Source organism: Arctopsyche grandis, chromosome 12 (assembly GCF_051622035.1).
Source record: "Arctopsyche grandis isolate Sample6627 chromosome 12, ASM5162203v2, whole genome shotgun sequence".
Classification (NCBI taxonomy): Eukaryota; Metazoa; Arthropoda; class Insecta; order Trichoptera; family Hydropsychidae; genus Arctopsyche; species Arctopsyche grandis.
Genome location: NC_135366.1, coordinates 16,610,910 through 16,632,331, shown reverse-complemented (window position 1 = coordinate 16,632,331; position 21,422 = coordinate 16,610,910). Strand labels below are relative to the sequence as shown.

The 21,422-nt window shown below is 33.9% G+C and overlaps 2 protein-coding genes across 5 annotated transcripts in view; one reads left to right on the top strand and one right to left on the bottom strand.

Annotated features, from left to right (window-relative positions):
• The window catches only part of Galphao (G protein alpha o subunit), a 68,380-nt gene that overhangs the window by 31,916 nt on the left and 15,042 nt on the right, over positions 1-21,422 (top strand). For 3 of the 4 annotated variants that reach the window (XM_077442433.1, XM_077442431.1, XM_077442432.1), the window contains 2 exons: positions 232-373; positions 7,872-8,032. In XM_077442433.1, coding sequence (XP_077298559.1) covers positions 232-373; positions 7,872-8,032 — 303 coding nt within the window. The remainder of the gene's footprint in view (positions 1-231; positions 374-7,871; positions 8,033-21,422) is intronic. The other variant, XM_077442434.1, reaches the window with a different exon arrangement.
• Positions 8,695-21,346, bottom strand: Cyp49a1 (Cytochrome P450 49a1). Its single transcript, XM_077442429.1, has 11 exons — positions 21,194-21,346; positions 16,267-16,533; positions 15,535-15,781; positions 14,478-14,594; positions 14,310-14,386; positions 14,042-14,243; positions 13,682-13,853; positions 10,435-10,604; positions 9,650-9,728; positions 9,355-9,564; positions 8,695-9,259 (listed from the first exon to the last, which is right to left on the bottom strand). Exons 2-11 carry the CDS (start codon positions 16,469-16,471, stop codon positions 9,146-9,148), a joined length of 1,593 nt encoding a protein of 530 aa, XP_077298555.1. The 5' UTR covers positions 16,472-16,533; positions 21,194-21,346; the 3' UTR covers positions 8,695-9,145.

Here is a 21,422-nt window from a genome sequence, read left to right as displayed (position 1 = left end):
AGTTTACTTTTTGTATTAAAAGTTCCCCCGCTTGTGATTACGTGTATGTATATTCAAATGCCCTAGCCTTGATGTGATTATTAGTGCAATTAATTATAATGTAATTAACTGTTTTTTCTTTGCTGCGTTTAATTTGCATAAATTATTTGAATTGATAAGAAATGCATTTCTGCTCCAATTGTGTGTGTATTTAAAATTTAATATTCATTCTTGTGTGTTTTTTCTTTACAGAATTATCCACGAAAGTGGTTTTACGAACGAAGATTTCAAACAATATCGGCCCGTTGTATACAGCAATACAATACAATCACTTGTGGCTATCCTTAGGGCGATGCCAAATCTAGGTATCGTTTATGGAAATAAGGATAGAGAGGTCAGTATTCTTTAATAGTTTCTTTTTATTATTTAAATATTGTATAATCACTTTTGCCAGTATGTCTTGAGTATACGTTTACGAGTATACGTGATCATATACGTTTAAATTTAATATTACCTATATAATATACTAGTCGTTTTACCCGGCTTCGCTCAAAATGTGTAATATAAACATGGCAAAACAATCTAATAGTAAACATTCCTTTGTTTTTTTTATTTATTATTTATTTGAATCGAAAAAAAATAATATTCAACGTTATCGATATCGTCGTCATAAAAATTTTGATTTGTTTTCGATGATCCACCCAAACCTTACACAGTTACATACAAAGTCTCTCGAAATTATATAATACATTAGATTTAACATTTCATTAGATGATAAAACAGTAGAAGTAGTTAGTAATTATGTACATTTCGGGCAAATTATAGACGTGTTCAGTAGCAAGAGGATATAAACTGACATTTTTCAATTAAAAATGCCACTTTGAAGAAAAATATCTTCAAAACTTCAAAAAATGATGTTTTGGAGAATCTACATATGTACCTACTAGTTATGTATACCTACATACATTAAAAATAGTTTAATTGTGATATGTATGAGATACCATGTACATATGTGTTTGAAAGACTTTATTTGGGGCCATTTTCCTATACCGAAATAAAATTTTTATAGATCAAATTTCGCGATACAATAAATTATTATTTTACATGAATGTTGACCGCATCCTGTTATATATAAAATGTATGTCATATTAGAACGTCCTGTATTAGAACCATAAGCTCACATACTAGCATCAAATATATAAAGTAATCAAAACACGCGTTGTCGTCACTTCGTCATAATTAAATACGCGTCACACCATTTCCCTGACACATGACTTAACCCTCAGCAATGTATCTATGTTGCGGTGGGATTTTTTTTATTATTTACTATTAAATAAATAATACAAAACAAACAGAACGTGTATTCTTCTCACTAGTAATCGTAAATAATTGACATCCATAACGGGCACTTCGATCGTTCGCTTCTCATGCATTTTTAGTTGTTATTACACTCGGCAAATACGTAGTGACGAATCAATATATGCAATCTCTTGGACTTGGACGACTGCTATAATATGCGGAGACTATTGATTGTTCGTATGTAGAATATTACTGGATATATTATGTATGTATGTACGTACGTTCTTCGTTTGCATGCTGCAATTTATTCAATTATTTTAAAAGTTATAATTTGAAACGACGTAATTCAAACGGTCGCGTGATTGGTATATTTCGGTATGTATTATAAGTCCATGTTTTGCCAATTTGTTGTGTTAATTTTTTTTATAAAGGTTATTTACCCGAACGTGCTCAATTCATGATTAACATTTGTAATTTCTTTGATTTGGATTTACCCTTTTAGATTTGTAGTTTTATAGTACGATGTACATATGTTTACAGATGTGAATGCATACGGGGATTTTTGCCATGGTGGCTTTTATAAAGCCTTTTCGTACGTGTTTATTATTAATTCATACCATCCCTTCCGTGTACAGTCGGTTTTAAGTGGGGTTTGTGGGGGTTGTAAAGTATAATATGTACCTACTTTCTTTTTGCTGTTTGCTTGTCGACGTCGCATTTTAAATTGACATTTGCGTGTCTGCGTGTTTATCACACTTGTATATAAGTATGTACATAGATGTAACGTCGAATATATTAATTTATGAAATTATTAAATTATTTTTAAATGACGTGATCATAGTGGACATTTTAATAATTGAACGTTATGTGGGTGCATGATTATTGCCATTATTTCAGTCTTGCGTGTGTTGAAGATATATTTTAAATGAATCGCATGGTATTTAGAAAAAAAAATTGCCCATGAGAAGTTTTATCAGTGCTGGTGGGATGATGGCACTGAATTTTTTTGCTAAATATTGCATTTTCGCTTTATCTGCAACATAAATGAACTGGCATTGTAGATAAAGTTGTTCATGTTTGTTATCATTTTTAAACTGCTTTATGTAACAATATGTGTATAATATTGAGAAAAGTTTAGTTAACTTTAGTTTTTTGAAACATCAATATTTTAATAACGAAGTTTTCAGATATTTGCATGATGTAACAAAACCACGCAAGCTTATGAGAATAGCAGAAAACTTTTTGAGTCTCATTCTAGTACATCGGTGAATATTTTAATTAGCTAAAGTCCTTCAAATCCTATCGTGTGCTCCTTTGTACTCATATGAAACTTAAAACTATTATAGTATTGCAAACAATGTTTTGGTTTATTGCTTTAATAAGTTATGTTTTATCTGTAGTTAAACTAGAATGTATCAAAACGCTGTTTTTTTGCAGTACTTAAAGAAGTTTATCGCCGTAGTCAACCTTGAAAAAATCCATGGAAGGATTGCCTGAAATTTGTCGCTGGAGACAATTAACAATCTCGGTCCCTTTGATACGATCGTTTCTTTTGAAACAGACATAATACGAAAAATAATCTTTTTGTCAATTTTTTAACGTGGCACTTGAACTTTGAACTTGCACTTCGTGACGGTGACGATAACTTCCAAATGTCCGTCACGTTGTACACCATTGGTGAAGCTCGCGACACGCGATACTTCTCAATTCTGCGGGTGTCTCGTGTATCAGATCTTATCGTAGACTATTTATGGATTTTTTCGCATGTTCCTAAAACGATCGTCCGTGCTTTGAGCGCTTCAACACGTTATCGAAAAAATTTACATCTACCGAACAAAATCATCCATGCTTGTCCCTCGATTTGCGTGGTAGATGGGTTCCGCAAAAGTTGCGTTAAGATAAAAATTCGGACATCTAAAAAAAGGTTTTTTTACTTTATTTTTATTGTGATGTCGGGTGATATGTAAAACTTCCCATTTCATTGATGCTATCAGACGATGGTGCTCCTAGCTGTATGCGGTATTTGAATTTCAATGTATACGAAATAGATCGAATCCTTTTAGTGTGATAGTATTTGCGATATATTTTGAATCAAGGTTCTTTCATATCTATCTTCGTATATAGAAAATGTCGTTAGTGCATTTTCTATGGATGCATTTATACGAGTTACATTTGAACACTCCCATGAACTATTCAATTGTAGACTCCAATATCAAGTATGCATGTTTAGCTTTCTGAATACAGCTTGAAAGAAAGATTTTTGATTTATAAAATAAATAAAAAATAAGATGGAATGCAGTTTTAAATTAAAAAAAATCCACTTTGTCTGAAGTGAAATTTTATGATCAGTTTGTTTTGCTAAAATGTGAAACTTGGGTAATGAATGCTACAGTTTTGCATAGAGGCCAATACACTCATAAAAATATAGAATGCTCCGTATACCGAGGAGAGATAGGAAGCTGAACATATGATGAGAAGTACATATAACTAGAGTAGCTGATATTTATTTTTAATTTACACCAGGAAGGTCTAATAGGTAACCCCAATGCGCCATCCTGGCCAGAAACATTGTATATTTGATTTGTTATTAATTAAATGGGTAAGGTTGCCAATTTTTTGGAACCGTTTTAATGGAAACGGTTAGCATGTAATGGTTTGCTCAAACCATTAAATAATAACCGCTAGTGTATTCTGCTATATATGTGTAGTTATGAGGTTAAAACTGCAAAGAGGGGGGGGGGAGGGTGTTGTAGCTTGAAGAATGGACGAAAGGTCGTCTAAAGAAGTACTCGAATGGTAGCCAATTGAGTGTAAAATGCAAGGTACATGAAGTAAAGAAATATGAACAAAATATAGACCGTGTGTTTTACACCACATACTAAAAAACTAAAATTTTCTTTCGCTAAATGTACTGAATACGCAATGAGAAAGAAACAAGTTACTTTGTGTAGGTTTGTGAGTAATTCTGAAGAAAGGGTGAGGAATATGATATAGGGCGCCTCTCCATCGTTCCAAGCTTTGTGCAATGTTTCAACCAGTGTTGGTTCGTGAGAATTCAAGGGGGGGAGGGGGGCTGCAGAGATGTATCGGCTGTAATAGCGAATGCAAACAAAAATAGCATGCATATGTACTATACTTGGAGGGCTGCAGCCCGCAACCCATATAGACGGGCCCCCACTGGTTTCAACGTTGCAAATTTTCCTAACGTGTGACGTCACTATAACACTCATAAAGAAGTTTAACTTAAAAAATTAAATTGCGTTTGTAAACGGCCACAAATAATGATAATTGATTTGTACGTACGTATTGTCACAGAGTGTATCTACATAAATACCCATTGTATGAGTTGGATGCAATGATCCAAAAGAAAATGTATAATTGTTTTTTTTTTTTATAATAATCTGTTATTTTTAAAAATAATTTATACAAAAAGAAAGCACGTATGTAGTATATTAGACCTGTATTATTTATACTTTAGTCCGGTTAGTGTTTGATGTCGATTTGAAATTTACAAGGCAAACGTTGAACGATGGTAACAATGGCAGTATTCGCCTCGCCCTGTCAGCTTAGCGGCGCCCCCATGCGACTCGCGTGCAGCCTTTGCGGCGCCGCCCCCCATCTCGCCACCCATTCGTCCACCCACTCACCCACACCATCTCTATTTTTTTTCGCTGCCCTTCGCTTTCATTACCGCTCACCCTTTCCTATGGCTCATTTCCCTTTATTTTATCCCGCCCACGGTGTGATTTTACTCGCTCACTGTGCTCCAGCCAACTTTCACAACTGCGACTCGGAATACCACATGCTTTCGCATCCATTCCATTTCGATCTGAGAGTTTGCTTGCCGGTTTCGATGCGCAATATTGATAATGTGTCAACTGGAATCGAAGTAAATCTGGGGGAATTTATAAACCAAACTGAAGCCATCCAAGGACGGTTTAAATGTGCTAGGGAATCTGTCGCATTTGGAAAATACCTCGTTTGCAATATAAGAAATGAGTGTTTTGTGAATTCATATAAATTTATTGAAAATAATATTTGGTTCGTCATTCATTGTGTTCATACATATGTACATTGCTTCAGTAAAAAAAAAACACTCTTAATACAAATTTTACACAAAACAGCACTCAAATACAAATGAGACCCAAATTTCGGTTTTTTTTTACATACCTCCTTTTATTATTTCTTACAAAATATAATGGAGTAATAAGTTGAGTGGTGACGTCTTTTCTGGTGAAAGCGCGCCACGCTGAAAATTTCGCCAACATTTCCAACTAGAATTATTTAGAATTCCAATAGAAAGCAGGTATAAAAAAAATTGTAGCTAATCCAAACAAACCCTAGAGAACTACCGCCGAGGATTTTGAGTTTTGTAAAGGTGTGTTTAGACTCTATAATATATCTTGCAACAATATAAAATAAACAAAAGAAGTCTATTATTGAATGTATTTTTCCAAAAAACTAGTTCCATTTTCTTCATTGTTGTTAAAATGTAATGCTCACAATCTAAATTCCAAGTCACAATCTAAAATACTCAGCAGTTAGGGATTTCCATCGGGTAATTCTGCTATGGTTATAAATTCACAAATTCCGGTGTAAGCGAGTCTTTATAAAAGTTGACAAATGAATGAAACGGATTACACGAACCATGCTCAATGTATATTTTTTCAATGCTACCTGGAAAGGTTTAGCGGGTAGTATTCTTGTTTTGCTTTGTACATGCAAAATTTACAACGCCTATCGGCGATTTGTAGGCCTGTGGTCTTAACGCAAAACGCCGATCGGCATTGGTCAGCATTTGAAGGGAAATCAAAGTAATTTTAATGTATTTCATTGGATTTGGATTTCAAAATTATTTCAATGTTATTTCATTTGATGTTAGTTTTGTGGATTGTTTGATTATTATCATTAAAAGCTGTGAAAGTCGTAAATAACTAATTTTAATTTTGTTTCATTTGGTATGTGATTATATTATCTTCATTCAACAACCCATATAATAAACGATATCATAACATCAGTTCGTTTTTTTTTTGCTTTATATTTAATCTTGGTACCTCTAAAGGATCCAACCCACGTGAGTAATACCGCAACTTTATGATTCATGTTCTTACAATATATTATATTGCATTGTATTATTTAAGTTTGTTATTACAGTGTATTATTGTTGCTTTTATCAAGTAATTTTTGCATTAAATGTAATAAATCGCGATTGTTTGAGTGTTACTCATTTGTTCTGGTTTTGTTGAAACAACTACGACCATATCTTAGTACTATGTACTTAAGGCTTACTATTTTGTAGAGGTATCGTTTTAAATCTTGAATTATATTTCATCTCAAGGCTGTTTACAGTAAGGAGAACAATACGCGTTTCCTAGTCAGCTAAAATATTTTGACCAATGAGAATCCTGGTCAAAATATTACTATGTACTTGCAATGAGTATTGAAATGTTCAAAATGCGATCGTTTTCAAGGTTAAGCAATTTTTGAGTTTATTATTGTTTTAGTCATTGATACTTGGATTGATGAGTGGACACAAAAAGTTTAGGGAAAATTTAAACCACACTAATATCATTTGTGCTGATTCTGCTCTAGTGTGCGATATGGAGTGTTATGATCACTGATATGGAGTGTTGCTCGACATTATGTATTTTCGTAGACATAATGTTATCGCGAAAACCGACATTTGAATTGTAAAGCTTTTTGTCCGCACATTCGTATTACAGGGGTCCAAATGCTTTGAATTGCATCCTGATTAAACTCGTTCATCTCTAGTCCGGCGTACGTGCACCCACTTTTGATTAAAACGTTTTAATTCTAGGTCGCTATCAGGATACATTCTGTTCTGTGAATCGTTCCAACTACACTATTTCGTCTTTTCGGAACATTAATTGATTATTTAACGTCGATTTAGTGTTTTTTTATGACGTGCGGTTTTTGTCTCGTTGATTATGACCGTCTATCGATCCTATTAATTCGTGAGCTTAGACCACTTGACTTCAGTTTATAGAGGTCAAGAGTCTTCTGCGTCTCTTTATAATGGCTACTACCTATTTTTATACCAATTAAACGAGATCTCCGTGTGTGTTTTCTTATTTCGTTTAATTTTCTTCTGTAGCCGATATGGATTTCTTCTGATTGGTGTCATTTTCTTGTGACATCGTAGATATTGAGGGTCACGCGTGTCATCAAACTCTATTACGATTTCGATGTAATTTCAATACTATTATATGTATAACTTTTACATTATTCATCATTTTTATCATATTTGTAATGTTTCAATTATGTATGTATGAAAATTAATACGTGTTATACTATCAACGCCGTTTGTCTTCAAAGTGCAATATCATTCAATATCAAATAATTGGATCACACGTTGTAAATCTTGACCCTAAAATAATATTTGTACAACATTTGACGTCATTCTAGAACGATCCGATTTTAATATAAACGTTTTGAACGAGCGTATACAGCAATTTTTTTCATATTTTATTGAATTTCGCTTTCAGCTTTTTGGCGGCCATCATTTTATTTTTCAAATCTTTTTATACATATTTTTGTGATTTTTACTAATATTGATTTTTTTTCAATTTCAGACGGACGGTAAGATGGTGTTCGATGTAATTCAACGAATGGAGGACACCGAACCCTTTTCTGAAGAATTATTAGCGGCTATGAAAAGATTATGGGCAGATCACGGGGTACAAGAATGCTTCGGACGCTCTAACGAGTACCAGCTCAACGATTCTGCCAAATAGTAAGATATTTTCAAAAATGTATTGTTCTAGATGAGATTTACTCGTAAATATTATGTTTTCAATATTAAAAAAAAATTAAATATATGGAATGAAGACGATCGCTCAATTCTGTGTGCTGTAGGAAATAACGAAAGTGTTTGGACTACCTTGTTACTAGTGTAAACATACACGTTCAGATTTAGCGCAGACGTACAAACATAAAATAAACATGTAATGAAATAGGTACCGGTTACCTTAGTCTTAGCGATTGCTAATTGAATTAAAATGTTGTTTTAATAATAAAGATTTGCACTTATAAAATATCTGTGATAACATTCATTTTATTCGTATGAATACTTACATATAACACGCATCCATTATTAGTACATATTGTGATGAGAATTCTTTTACCATGTGTTCTTTGTATGTGCGATATATGTACATATATTATATTATTCATTCAGCTTACCTTTAGTCGCTGATGACCCGATGTGTTGACCTTTCATACTAATTTTAGAAGAAGTATAATGTGTATGTTGAAAGATTGTGGTACACGATATGAGGTCAAATATTTGTCTGTATTGAAAACTGCGTAAATTTTGTATTTTTTTTTAAAGAAATAAAAAATATGCATTATATGTATTTTATAAATTTGAATCACTCGATCGACTCGCTATTATATGGTTAAATTTATTTGAATGTATTTTCGGAGAAGGTAATATACATCGTTTGAAATACATAGTTTGTTGTGAATTGCTGTGACAACAAAATGAATATTGTTTTATGTATGAAAGTAGATATTGTTTGCAAAAGATTAAACCCGAAGAAAAAACGAGATGAACAAAGGAGGCTTCTGCAGTGAAGTGGATATCGTCATAACTGCATCTTGAAGTTTCACATCCGACGTTGTGTTGTGTGTGGGCACAATAGAAGTGCAGTGAATATAGGGTGGATTAAAAATATAACGAGATGAGCGTTTTTCCGAAGTGCATTCATTCTATGCACCTCGAACGAGATTTTTCTTTACAATATTATTATATTTATATATGGGCAATGAATTTTGGTATTTTATAACATTTTTTTCTTACAAATTCTTATCAACCTAATATTTACATTAGTTAATGGGTAACTAACTATTCATTTATCGGTGTTAATTTAAATTTAAGCGGCTCCACTGGAACGTATGTTGGACTCACTCTGTACGTGAGAGGACCGTAATTGTATTCCACTTGATATTTTCTAAATAGCTGCAATTGTAATTATAAATAAAACCGTTAAAGCCACAATGATGCTGTGCATAATTAAGTTCCTTCACGCTGTGATATATACATTTGGTACTTGCCTTCGCTAATATGATTTGCAATTCTGCCTCGGCGAAACGTCTTCCGAGGCACGTTCGTCGACCGTAACCGAACGGTAATGATACGAAAGGATGTATTTTGTCCTGATGAGGACATCCACTTTTCATCCATCTCTCTGGCGAGAATCGTTTCGGGTCTCTGAAGTATTCTTCGTCGTTCGACACGACATAATGCGGGAAGATTACGTGAGTCTGAAAAGTGTTAGTAAATTTTATCAGAATATTATATGTATAGTATAAATTCGCAGATGTATTTGCATATTAAAAATATAAATACCCCTTTTGGTACATGATAGCCTTCTATAGTGACATCTGCTTGTAGGCATCGTCCATTGCCTAATATCACAGGGAACATTCTGAAATAAATTTGTATGTTAATAATGTGATTATATCTTCAAATTCACACATCAATTGGAATTTTATCAAATTTGTTTGTAGAGAATGTCTGAATAATTAAAAAAAAATCGAACATTCAGCTTATATGGAATATCTGAAATTTAAAATAAATGCCCTTGTAAGCATTGACTTTCTATTTTTAGATAAAATTTTATACCGTCTGAAATATATACCAAATATTAAAATTATTTTATTTTCCGGGAATTGTTTGATAGTCTGATTGTAATAAGCCAATTTTTATTATAGCACTGAAACTTTTAAAAAAGTTTTATCGTTATACTACTGATTTTTCTAAGCTATGATTTACATAATTTATTTTTCTTAGATTTGTGTAGTTGATCTCAAATTTTGACTCGGCTTTTTGTTTGTTTCCAGTTGTTAACTTTTGCCTTCTAGATAGTGCGAGAATAAATGTACATGCGATTGTAGGGTGACTACATATATTAGATATAGCAATTTTGTATGAAATCCGTATCCATCTAGTCTGCAAGACACATAATTCGAATTTTTGGATCGTATTTACAGATCAAATCATGAACCTTTCAAGTCATAAATCCGTCGTTTCACTGAGTTTACTACTCTGTGGCTTAGGTTTACGATATTACGAGCGAGTACATACATATATGTTGGGTACGTTTTATTATAATGCAGTGTAATTTTGCATACCGTAAAGTTTCCTTGATGCACGCTTTCAGATAGGGTAACCGATCTAGAATCGCGGGCGTGATTGCAGAATCATCTTTCGGCATCACACTCGAAAGCTCCTTTCTCAACTTGTTTTGACATTCGACATTTTGCGATAGCTGGTAGATGGTTGACGAGAGCGTCACCGACGTCTGCAAGAATAACATTATCTAAATAAACAATCGTTCTATATTTAAAATCAATTCATTTTATACCAACGAGCGATTGTATGTATGTATGTGTATGCGTGTGTGTGGAAAGCGAGTTTTCCCAAGCTAAAATGTAAAGCGACCGCGAAAATAGGCCACCGTTTCTCAAAGCGTGGGTCACGCAAGTTCGTTCGTCCTTTATTGATTTTGCGAAATCGGCAACAGTTGTAGAAGCGCAGCAACTATGTACGTACGATGTAGCGTTTCGCGAAACTTATAATGCAAATTTGCCACCGTAAAAGGCTTCTCAAACAACACACATACACATATACAATATTTTGTTACTCGCCTTTTTGTTTCACTTTTCACATCACGTATTGTCGCAAAGTATCCGCAATGCCGACGTATTTTTAGCGCTGACCGTACTTGCGTACGTACCCCCGCACTTACGCCAGTTACGCCTTTCGAGTGGGTGGTTGGGTGGACGGGGGTGTCTCTCTATCCCCCCCTCCCTCTCTCTCTCCAAACCACCCGAATGCTTTTCGCATACATTATGGTTGTGTTTTATATAGTTGAGCAAATTTATGTTCCCTGTTGCCGCGATGTGCACGGTGCATTTGTCTATTTTTAAATTGGCCGTACGTAGGATGCTGAGCGAATCATGATGGCTAATGGACGCCGATAGATGTGAAAGACATCACTCTAAATTCTTAAAATATGCAAGCGACTGACAGGTGGATGATATAATGTACTATGAAAGTAGCCGAATTTTAAAATTGACTAAACATTCATCATTGAGTTTGATAAACAAATCCGATTAGATATTATTTGTTAGATTGAAAAGGTGACAAAGATTACAAATTTCTAAATGCTAATAGTCGCTCTTTTTGTTTTTTTATATTTATTATTTGTTTAACTATTTAAAAAAAATGGTGTGAACATGGATTTGGAATTAGTTTTATGTTTTGTTATATTTAAGCAATGTACACATTGAGGCGATAAATACATATTTAGCATGAGGCTGTCCGCAAATATTGCAGTACCAATGTTTTCCTATATCTACACTAGTTTGATGAATGTGTTTTTTGTGTTAAGAGATATGTTCTTTCGATATTATGAAACGTTGACACTTGTTGCTTTTGTTTGTGATAGTTTTTTAACCTTGAAATGTGATGTTGAGTATACAACTTAGTAAATTTTCTGTCTAGGTTTTTTAATTACCTTCCCTTTACTTACATATTTTGCAATATGTTTCGCGGTGAAACAGCTTTGTACACGTTATTTTGTGAAACTTTCTGCGTGGTTGCTCAACATGAATTTTATGTGGGTTAAATCAAATTTGAGGTAAGCACGCATGCTGGTTAAATATTTTCAATTCGTTTGTTAACTTTTCATTATTGATTAAACCGCGAGCTGGTTTCCTTTTTTTTAATTAAAATTATCGTAATCTTGCTCTTTGTTTTTCGTTAAGACATTCAAGTCCTTCTGGGGTTTGTATGTAATGTTTTTTTTCTTAATGTCGTTCGGTTGTCCTTTTGTCGTCGGAAAATTGAATGTAAAAATTACATTCCTTTGTGCCCGTTAACATGACGGGAAATTTTCTCGGAGACGGCGGATATTCTTTAGACGCACCCATTTCGAGTAAATCTCCTTCCTCTGTTTTCCACTGCAATTCCGTTCGCCGGAGATTCGCATCTCAATTGTCGGGAATATATCCTCGAAGCTTTATTCTTTCAGAAAAAATCTCATTATCGTTTTAACGGTTTATTTTATCATCGCAGTGACTAATGAAAAATGAAAAATAAAAATAACGAAAAACACTTTGAAATATGGCCGGGTGTGGAGTATGAATGGCCGGCTTGGGACCGGAAACGGCTCGGTGGCGCGAGCCTTCTTCCGGCGACAGCAGCGACCTCTAATTGGTCGCAAATTAAACGTGAAAATTCCATTTCCCAGGCGTGCTCGTTCAATTAAAACCTCAACGAAACGATCTACACACACATTCGTACCTGTCACGGTTCATTTCGGACATGAATTTTGAGGAAATTTCCCAGGAAGCATCGATCTTAATTGCTCTCGAAAACCTATTATAATACTAATAACACCACTCTCAATATAATCATTGACTTGAAATATGAAATATCAATACATTTCCAAGTAGGCGTATTGTTAAAATGTGTGTAGCCAGGTGTGGTTTCGCTTTAAGGTATTATTTATACTAGCACAGCTCGTATGAGTAACTGCACGTAACCACCAGTACGAAAAGTATTTTTTGGTAGATTTTATATGGATATACATTCATATCTAACATGCCGTAGACGTAACTAGACTTCGGCGGTGGCGTTTCCATTTCCCAGGAAAGAGGGTTGACTATTGCCCTACAAAGCTAGAGGGCAAAAAAAGGTGACAATGGTGAATAGTTGTCCAAATAGAAACCGACCGCCGTTCCTTAGACGTAACAACAGTCACCGATAAAATCTATTCATACTATACAGCAGTACATTTCATCGTAACGTATCAAGCAAAACCGGTTTTCTTTGGCACTGGAAATATTCACGCACGAGTGTACACGTAGTTACGAAAGTGCGCATGCGCATATGAACATTTTCGGAAACGTCATATTGTAACAATATTGACTCCTCAATGCGTCGCGTTCTGTAATGTATATGTAACCCTATTTTGCATTGCACTCGACCAAAACTTGTCTGAAAGTGCCGAAATGCGCGTTGCTGTATAGTATGAATAGAAACTGTCGTTAACGTGTGTTGTGCTGTTGCCTTGAATTGCTGTATAGTATGAATAGATTTTTAAGCGACACAACGTCGCGACCTTTTGCACTATAAATCTTCCCTTATTCTTCGGATCATATTTTTTGCACTGCGATCAATATAGCGCATTGACTTGAATGTCTATAATCGAAAAAAATGACACAGGGAATGAGGAAAGATTTATTAAATAATTATAACACGAAGTTGTATTACACCTTTGATCGCGTTTTATACTTTTATCTGAATGTTAATTGTTAGTCGATTATAATGATCTTTTTGTCTCCTGGAAAATTTAATTTTTCATTAAAATACCGTGTCGACTCCTACTAGCAGCAGATCTAGCGCCAGTACGGCTGCTAGTTTGGGATCATTGTACTGTCTCAGGATGGTCTCCACCAAGGAGTCTGGCTTTTGTTTATTATCCTGATCATTTGCAGTTGCTTCGAGTCGTTCAACGGCAGCCGTGATGTGTCGCATGCATAGCCTAAATCAATAAACGTATCTTATCAATGATTACACATCCCAATATTTGCATATTGATACGCTGTTAACGGGCCGAACGTTATCGCAAAAATATAATTTAATGCGTTACACTCTAGCCGTAATCACGTCTAAGGTTTTTTTTTCCTAATGCATTTTTATTATGCCGTAATATAATAATAACGTACTCACTCTCTGAAGTCGTCCAGTGCATTTATGTATTTTTTGTAAGATTGTGTTTTGTAAATTCGCCATAAGGGTAGACGCAGCTCGACTTCGGCCACGTTCCAGAAGAATGTGTTAATTGAATCAATTATTCCCTGAGCTTCCGAGTCCTCAGCTAGCGACTTATCCAGGCATCCTAGTCTCGTATCTAGAGCTACTTGTCCTATAGCTGCAATTTGAAATTCTCTTCATTTCATGTGACTGTTATTAGTCGAATCGTATTGATTTTACTTACATTCCAATGCCCATTTGTATATTTCGTGCAAAAAGTTCTCCGGCAGTTCCCCGTTTCCGTTTCGCATTTCTTCTATTCTGAAATGTACACATAATATTAATGGTTTCAAATTCGTTAAAATAACTAGATCATTTATATTGTACTATAATATAACTGAAGTCGTGTTACCTGTACATAAAGTCTTGTGCTATTTCATCTAATGATCCTACGAAACCTCTAGCCGTTGAAGGTTGAAGCATGGTCTGTTGTACTTTTGCTCTAAAAGTGTCCCAATCTTTTCCGTGTCTATTACATTTAAATGTTTAATTATTGATTGATAATAATAGGCAACTATTTTACAGTTAGTAGAATATTTTTCCAGTCGTCTTCTATTAGATATAAAGGTATCGACTGAAATAAATTTAAGTGACCAACAATTTATGAGACCAGATTTATAAGTTCCAACCAAAAACGGTTTACTATTCCAATTTTGTTGGCAATATTTTAGAAATTTGCTACATGTTAGATTTTCGGCCATACATTGTATGTAACATAGTTTGAACCCAACACCTCAATGATGGAACATATGTACATACTATCAATCGATATACGCTGTCTTTGACAGTATTAGGATTTTTTTAATCTCTAATGATGGACTGTAAACTTCTCGAGGTTACATAATTATCAACGTGTATTTCTGTATGTATAAGCATTCAATATGCAAAATTTGGAAGTTAATTCTTGTCATCCGCAGTGGGTACTTTTCAAGAACGTGTTCCCTTCCCTTGCTTGTAACGAGGGAATACGTTACGCAATGAATAACAATTTCTATTCAAACTTGTAGACTCGGTAGATACATGCAAATAAAAATATTCACAGCCATATAAATAAATAGCATGCACTTCACGTTTCGACAATTTAATTCCTCACCCATTAGTATTACGACGTAATAGGAAAAAGCTATCAATCATCATCGATAATCTCCCTGTCTCATCTTGATGCCTAACCCTTTACATCGGAAAGACAGCGCTGCCTTATTATTTCATCTTTATTTATTTACGTATTATATATACGTCAATTGAAATATTAGACAATATGCTCACATCGTTTGCGTACAGAATGGTATTATGTAAAAAAAATACGATTGCAAGTAGACATAGAAAACTACTTAGTTGGATTTCGACATACGTCGTTAAATAATAATGCGACACGTGCTTATTTTGAAGATATATAAATGATCACGTACACCCCTATGACACCGGCCGTGTCTCCGAAGAAGTCAGCTCTCATGGTACGCTTGTAGTGAGCCAAAGAAGGCATCGAAGGTCTGTGGGGTAGAATTTCCTCTCTTCTGAACACTGTCTCTATTGCTGATCCGCTAAAGGCGAATACCAAGTCGGGATGACCCAAAAGTCCACCGACTTTTACTATACGTCCGTACTGCTCCCGTAGAGATAACATCACCTTGTCCAATTCGTCTATTTTGTAATGACCTATTCATATTCAATAAACCATGTTTGAATTTGATGTTAAATATACGGGTGCACCTCACGGGATCGAATTAGAAATGCACGAAAAACCAAATATCGGAAGGCAAAGATCGAAAATCGAAAGATCTTAAGTCGAAAGATCAAAAAAAAAGGGTGCATGGTAAACGGTACATACTCACTTAATTTGCGCGAGCAGGATACAACGGGAACAAGAGGAACAGGCTTTTCCTCCCGTATTCTGCGCGCGCACATTAATACGGGAGGAAAAGCCTGTTCCTGTTATATCCTGCTCGCGCAAATTAAGTGAGGATGTACGTGAGTATGTACCGTTTACCATGCACCCTTTTTTTTTTGATCTTTCGACTTATCTTTATAGATCTTTCGATTTTCGATCTTTGCCTTCCGATATTTGGTTTTTCGTGCATTTCTAATTCGATCCCGTGGGGTAGACCCTAAATATACATATATAATTTTATTGTATGTTTTACCTATGATTGGTGCGAATCTCCAAGAGTTGCCCAAAATGGGTAGCTGCCTCGGACCAGGTATAGAGCTGTAGGGTTTCACTGTGTCTTCTCGTAGCCATTCTTGTTGGGCGTCTATCACGCTGGATGCCGGTAATGTTTCCACTGATATGACCGATGAAAAGGCCGGTTTTTTCAGTATTTGGAGCAATTTAGATCTAATCGACATGTTTCACTTCCAATCAATCACCGCGTGCCTCGCTGCCTTTCAAACCTTTCAATATTCAGATTCTGTCGACAAAATAATCAATTTTATTATATATGTACATTGTACCTTTATGTATGCAAATTCAGTACTCTCCGTTATACCAACTTGCAATATCTCGAGACTCGTTTTCTCAACTTTTCGTCTGCTTAAACTTGTATATTGTATGCAAAAAAAATATTGTATACGTGTACATTTATAATATCTTTAATATACAAGACATGTGGTCATTTATAAATTGTTAAGCTAATAAACACCCTTGAAATATTTAAAAACCGTTTTAAAAATTAATTCCTGCTATTTTTTTTTAAATATTTATCTCGTAAAATAAGTACTTCACTATGTAATACATTTTTATATATGAGCTTAGTATATACATACCTTAATATAAATTCGACAACGAAATATATCGAAAACGGTGGACCCATGCGAATTTGTGCTAAAATGTGTGTATTTTTTTATTTTGCTTGTTATCCTAAATATCGCATATGTGGTTTTCATTGAATAAACATTATTAGACAAGATTTGAAGGACGTTCATAAAAAGTCTAATTTAATTTTTTTGCATCTAAACCAATCAAATTCAAATATATACGCATTTTCTCAGAAAAATTGATGTGACACTTATCATAGACCTTGATTTTTTTTTAAAAGCTTTTCACATATCTAATAAAAGTGTCAATTGGGCATCTCTTGTATCAATTTCAAGGTAAGAAACAATTAAGATAAATATTTGGATATTTTATTTTATAATTTAGTCAATTAAGATAAATATTTTTATTTATTTAATTAAGACAAATATTTGGTAATGCCTCTTTGAATTGGAATCATCGTAAGTTAACCGGGACACTATAGACATGAATGTATGTATTAGTGGCGGGCTGTGGGAATATATCTGCTTTTATCGTACAGCTTTACTTACGCGTGCGCGAGCAGGATACAATGGAACTCAGTATGACGTCACCTAGTCCCCTTGTGACGCTCGTCCCCTCGCTCACACGTATGTAAGTAAGACTGTGATAAAAAGGGAGATTTTCACGGCACGCCACTGGTATGTTTATCGATAAACTCGAAGGTAAGGTCATCGAAGGTACCAATTAGTAGTCGATAAATAATTCAATAAAGATTTTCGATTTAAATTTTATATATTTGTTATGAAATATGTATGTTACGACATTTGCTAGGAGTTCTTTTTCAAAGCTAAATGCTAATATAATTATAGTAGAAAAAAATGTGCGATGTTTTGTTAATAAAATAACAAGAATTTTAATTTTGATGTTTTGTAACGTATAATTTCAAAAAAACGTTTATTTATCGTTTCTTCGCCGCTCAATTTCCATGGAAACTGGTCAATGACGACCGCTAAATTATGTATTTGATATTATATATTCCCAATACGGTCTACTTCTGAATGTTAAGTTCAATATCAAATGTCGATGGAATAATACTTATGTGACTTTTACGACTTACGAAATTTGTATAATCATTAATTCTATATATACAGATGTTGAAATATCTAATTTCTTAAGCAGCTCTAACATTGATATATTGATTAACGGCCCGTTATTTTTTTTTTCGTACAATCGTTTGGTAATTTTGAATATAATATATGTATGTATGTATGTGTACTCGTATTTTGCATAATGACCCATTTTGCAGAACATTGTGTAAAGCGCTACAGACATGCTTGAAATCAATGAACGAATATCTTTATTGTCGAATCGTCGCACAAGATCCTGTGTACATTCAAGTACACATACATGTTTATTACATAAGTTGACGAATTCGGTCAAACATTGTCCATTACGATTGAATAACTTTTATCAATGAATAATCGTGTTTATTGTTTATCTCGACGACCGACTTGTTGCACGTCAACCGGGTAGCTGAGGAGGAGGGATTTCCTCGCACTGTTTATGTGGGAAATGAATTCGAAATTACCTGTATTTTTTCACGAAACGCACATGGGGAAAAACTTGTTACGGTTCCATTTTACGACCACGCATGCGAGACGAATTACAGTGATAGTTTCCTAGTGTGTTTGTGCAGTAGCGTCACGTTTGATAAGGCATAATTACGGCGACCGGATGTGAAAAATCTTGTCTTTTCGTGAAAATATGCGATATATGGGTAAAAATACATGCATATGTGTGTTGTAATCGACTATGTCATATGACTGTTCAAATTTGTTATCACCCGGTCGTATTGTTTTTGTCAATGAGCCTTCTGTTCAATGAACGATTGCCCTTGTCCGAATGTTGTGTGTAAATTACTTTTGCAAAAAATTTAAGTCGTCCTCGAATTTGGGTCAATTTGGTGATGTTTTAATGCTTGCTAATTTTCAAGTCACTTATATTTTATTGTTGACATGACAATTCGCACGCTGTCGCTTAATGATTTTTTTATAGCCGATTCTTAGCCAAAACTATATTTACCCATGCACTTTTACTTTTTCTATTTACTTAGTAACAGTAGACAAATTTTTGTGATCATGCGAAAATTTGAACTCGAGATTTTGACCGATTCGAACTCTGAATCGATCACTGATCAGGTTTTCATGATCTAGAAAAAATTATGTGCTTCAGTGTATTTTGGGGGATTTTTTCAGGAATTATTATCGATACGAAGTTAATTTTTTTCTAATTTTTAAGTTGGCCGGAAATGGTACCTCCCCTTCTAGGTATCCTCTTTTTTTAAAGTTTTTGAATTCAATTATCTCCCAAACCGCTAACCGAATCAGACTGAAAAAATTTTACTTGTTGTAGAAATAAAATAAATTTTATACCCTAATATTTTTACCTCAACCGGAAGTAGTTCTTTAACTCAAGAGAATTGAGGTTTCTTATGTTTTTCTCCTCAGAAACCTTTTGGTTTATTGAATGAAATTTCATATAGAAGCTTAATCTTAATACCAAGTTATATATAAAATTTGTTGAGTATCTGATAACCGGAAGTGGCAGTTGTTCGATTTTTCTTCCACTATTTTTTTCGACCCCTTTCGAAACATGTGTGCTCATCACGAGAAAATTCAAGTATAATCCTTGTATCAATATGATGAAAATAAAATAAAATCACTAAATCTAATAAACCGGAAGTGGGATTTTTTTCCTCTTAGAGAAGTCAAAAATCTTGTGACCACACACCCCTGAACGTATCAAGTGAAAATTTATATTTATATTCTTTATGTACTAACTTAGTACATTTTACATAGTAATTTTTTCTTAAACAATATTTCATTATTTTATTTTTACCTTTTAAATTATTTGTGTTTTCTTGATATTTAATATTTATAATATTTATAGTGATTTTAAGTAATAAAAAAAAATTGAACAAAATCCGACAACCGGAAGTAGAACTTTTGTCTTGTGTAAGTTTCCCTACTCAATTTATATCGAAAATGCTCTCATAGCCGGTATGTGTGAACATGTATGTATGAATTATGGAATTTTGTTTTCGTAACTTTATATTCCTCACATACATACAGTCACGAAAATGGAAAGTGGAACAAGGAGATTATGCGTAAAATTTCAGCTTTAAATGTTTAAAACCAACACCCAAAGTCGTTAAAATAGTAGATGATATCGTAGTGCACTGTTTAAAGAAGAGAAGTGTTAAAATTATATAACAGAAAGGGGGCGAGACAAGTTTTATGGCTGATTGGTTTTAACGACGGTCTGTCAATGTCGCGCAAGAATGATATTTGGGATTAAAATAACAGTTTACATGTACATTTTTCATTTTATTTCGATCATATAAACTATTTACAAATTAATAAAAAAGAAATTAATATTTGATTGCGGCTGCTTTTGTTTTTATCACATCTTTTATTCTACTAGGCATGGAATCTATCAAAACTCTCAGAATTTCATCGTTTATCTTTACAGCAGCGATTTAAAACTGCTGTAGAGATAAGAAGAGACCTCTCCAGTGAATTTTCGATCAAAATATGTGCCCAAATTATAAAAAATCGACTTCGAGAAGCAGGACTTTACGCTCGGAGACCTGCGAAAAAACCACTTTTAACGATAAAAATGATGCCGACTCGATTAGAATGGGCAAAAAGTTTTGTTTTGTGTTTAAATTATGTTAGGTTAGGTTAGGTTTTTAACAAACTTTTTTATTATAATTTTTATTGAAATATATCATATACAAATTAAAAAAAGTTCGTATTTTATATCACCATCATTTTGCCGTAAAATTTTATTGTAAAAGTCTTTCACCAAAATTTTTCAATAAAGTCAATATTTCGTTGTCTCATTTTGTCTCGTAATCTTCACTAATTGCTACATATTAATACTGATCTTTATAAACATAATGTTCAAAGTATGCGTGTTTTTAATTATTCTAATAATTTTGCATATAAACAGTAATTTTATTTATTATTGTAATAAATCAATTATACAAATTAATATCTATATTACATCATAATTAATTGGGACAATCAGGGTCATGCTTCGATGCTTCTTTACAAGCTAGTTGCTAAATTTTTGTATTATATAATTATACCAAAATACGCTATTCCCGATATACCCCCATAAACCGGAATAAATTGTACATCAAATCCAAATTAGCCTATCAATGAGACATTTCGTTTATTCCAACAAAAAATTATCAAATATTTAAAATTTATAATCGAACAATTGGCGAACTTGCCAATTGTTAATATTTCATAAATATTGAAAATCACCTGTTACTACTCCTATCCTTCAAATCTTCCGACGAACACAAAGCGTTCTTCACAACGACCAAAACACATGTCACTTGCACTATGCACTAACTGCACCGGATCGATCGGTTAACCGAGTCTACCTGCTATTCAGTTAAGATCAGAACGCGAAGTGAACGTCGATCGTCGTCTCCACGGAGGCTTCGCCGGTCGACTTCTTCACCCCACCAAATACCACGAATGGGTTCTC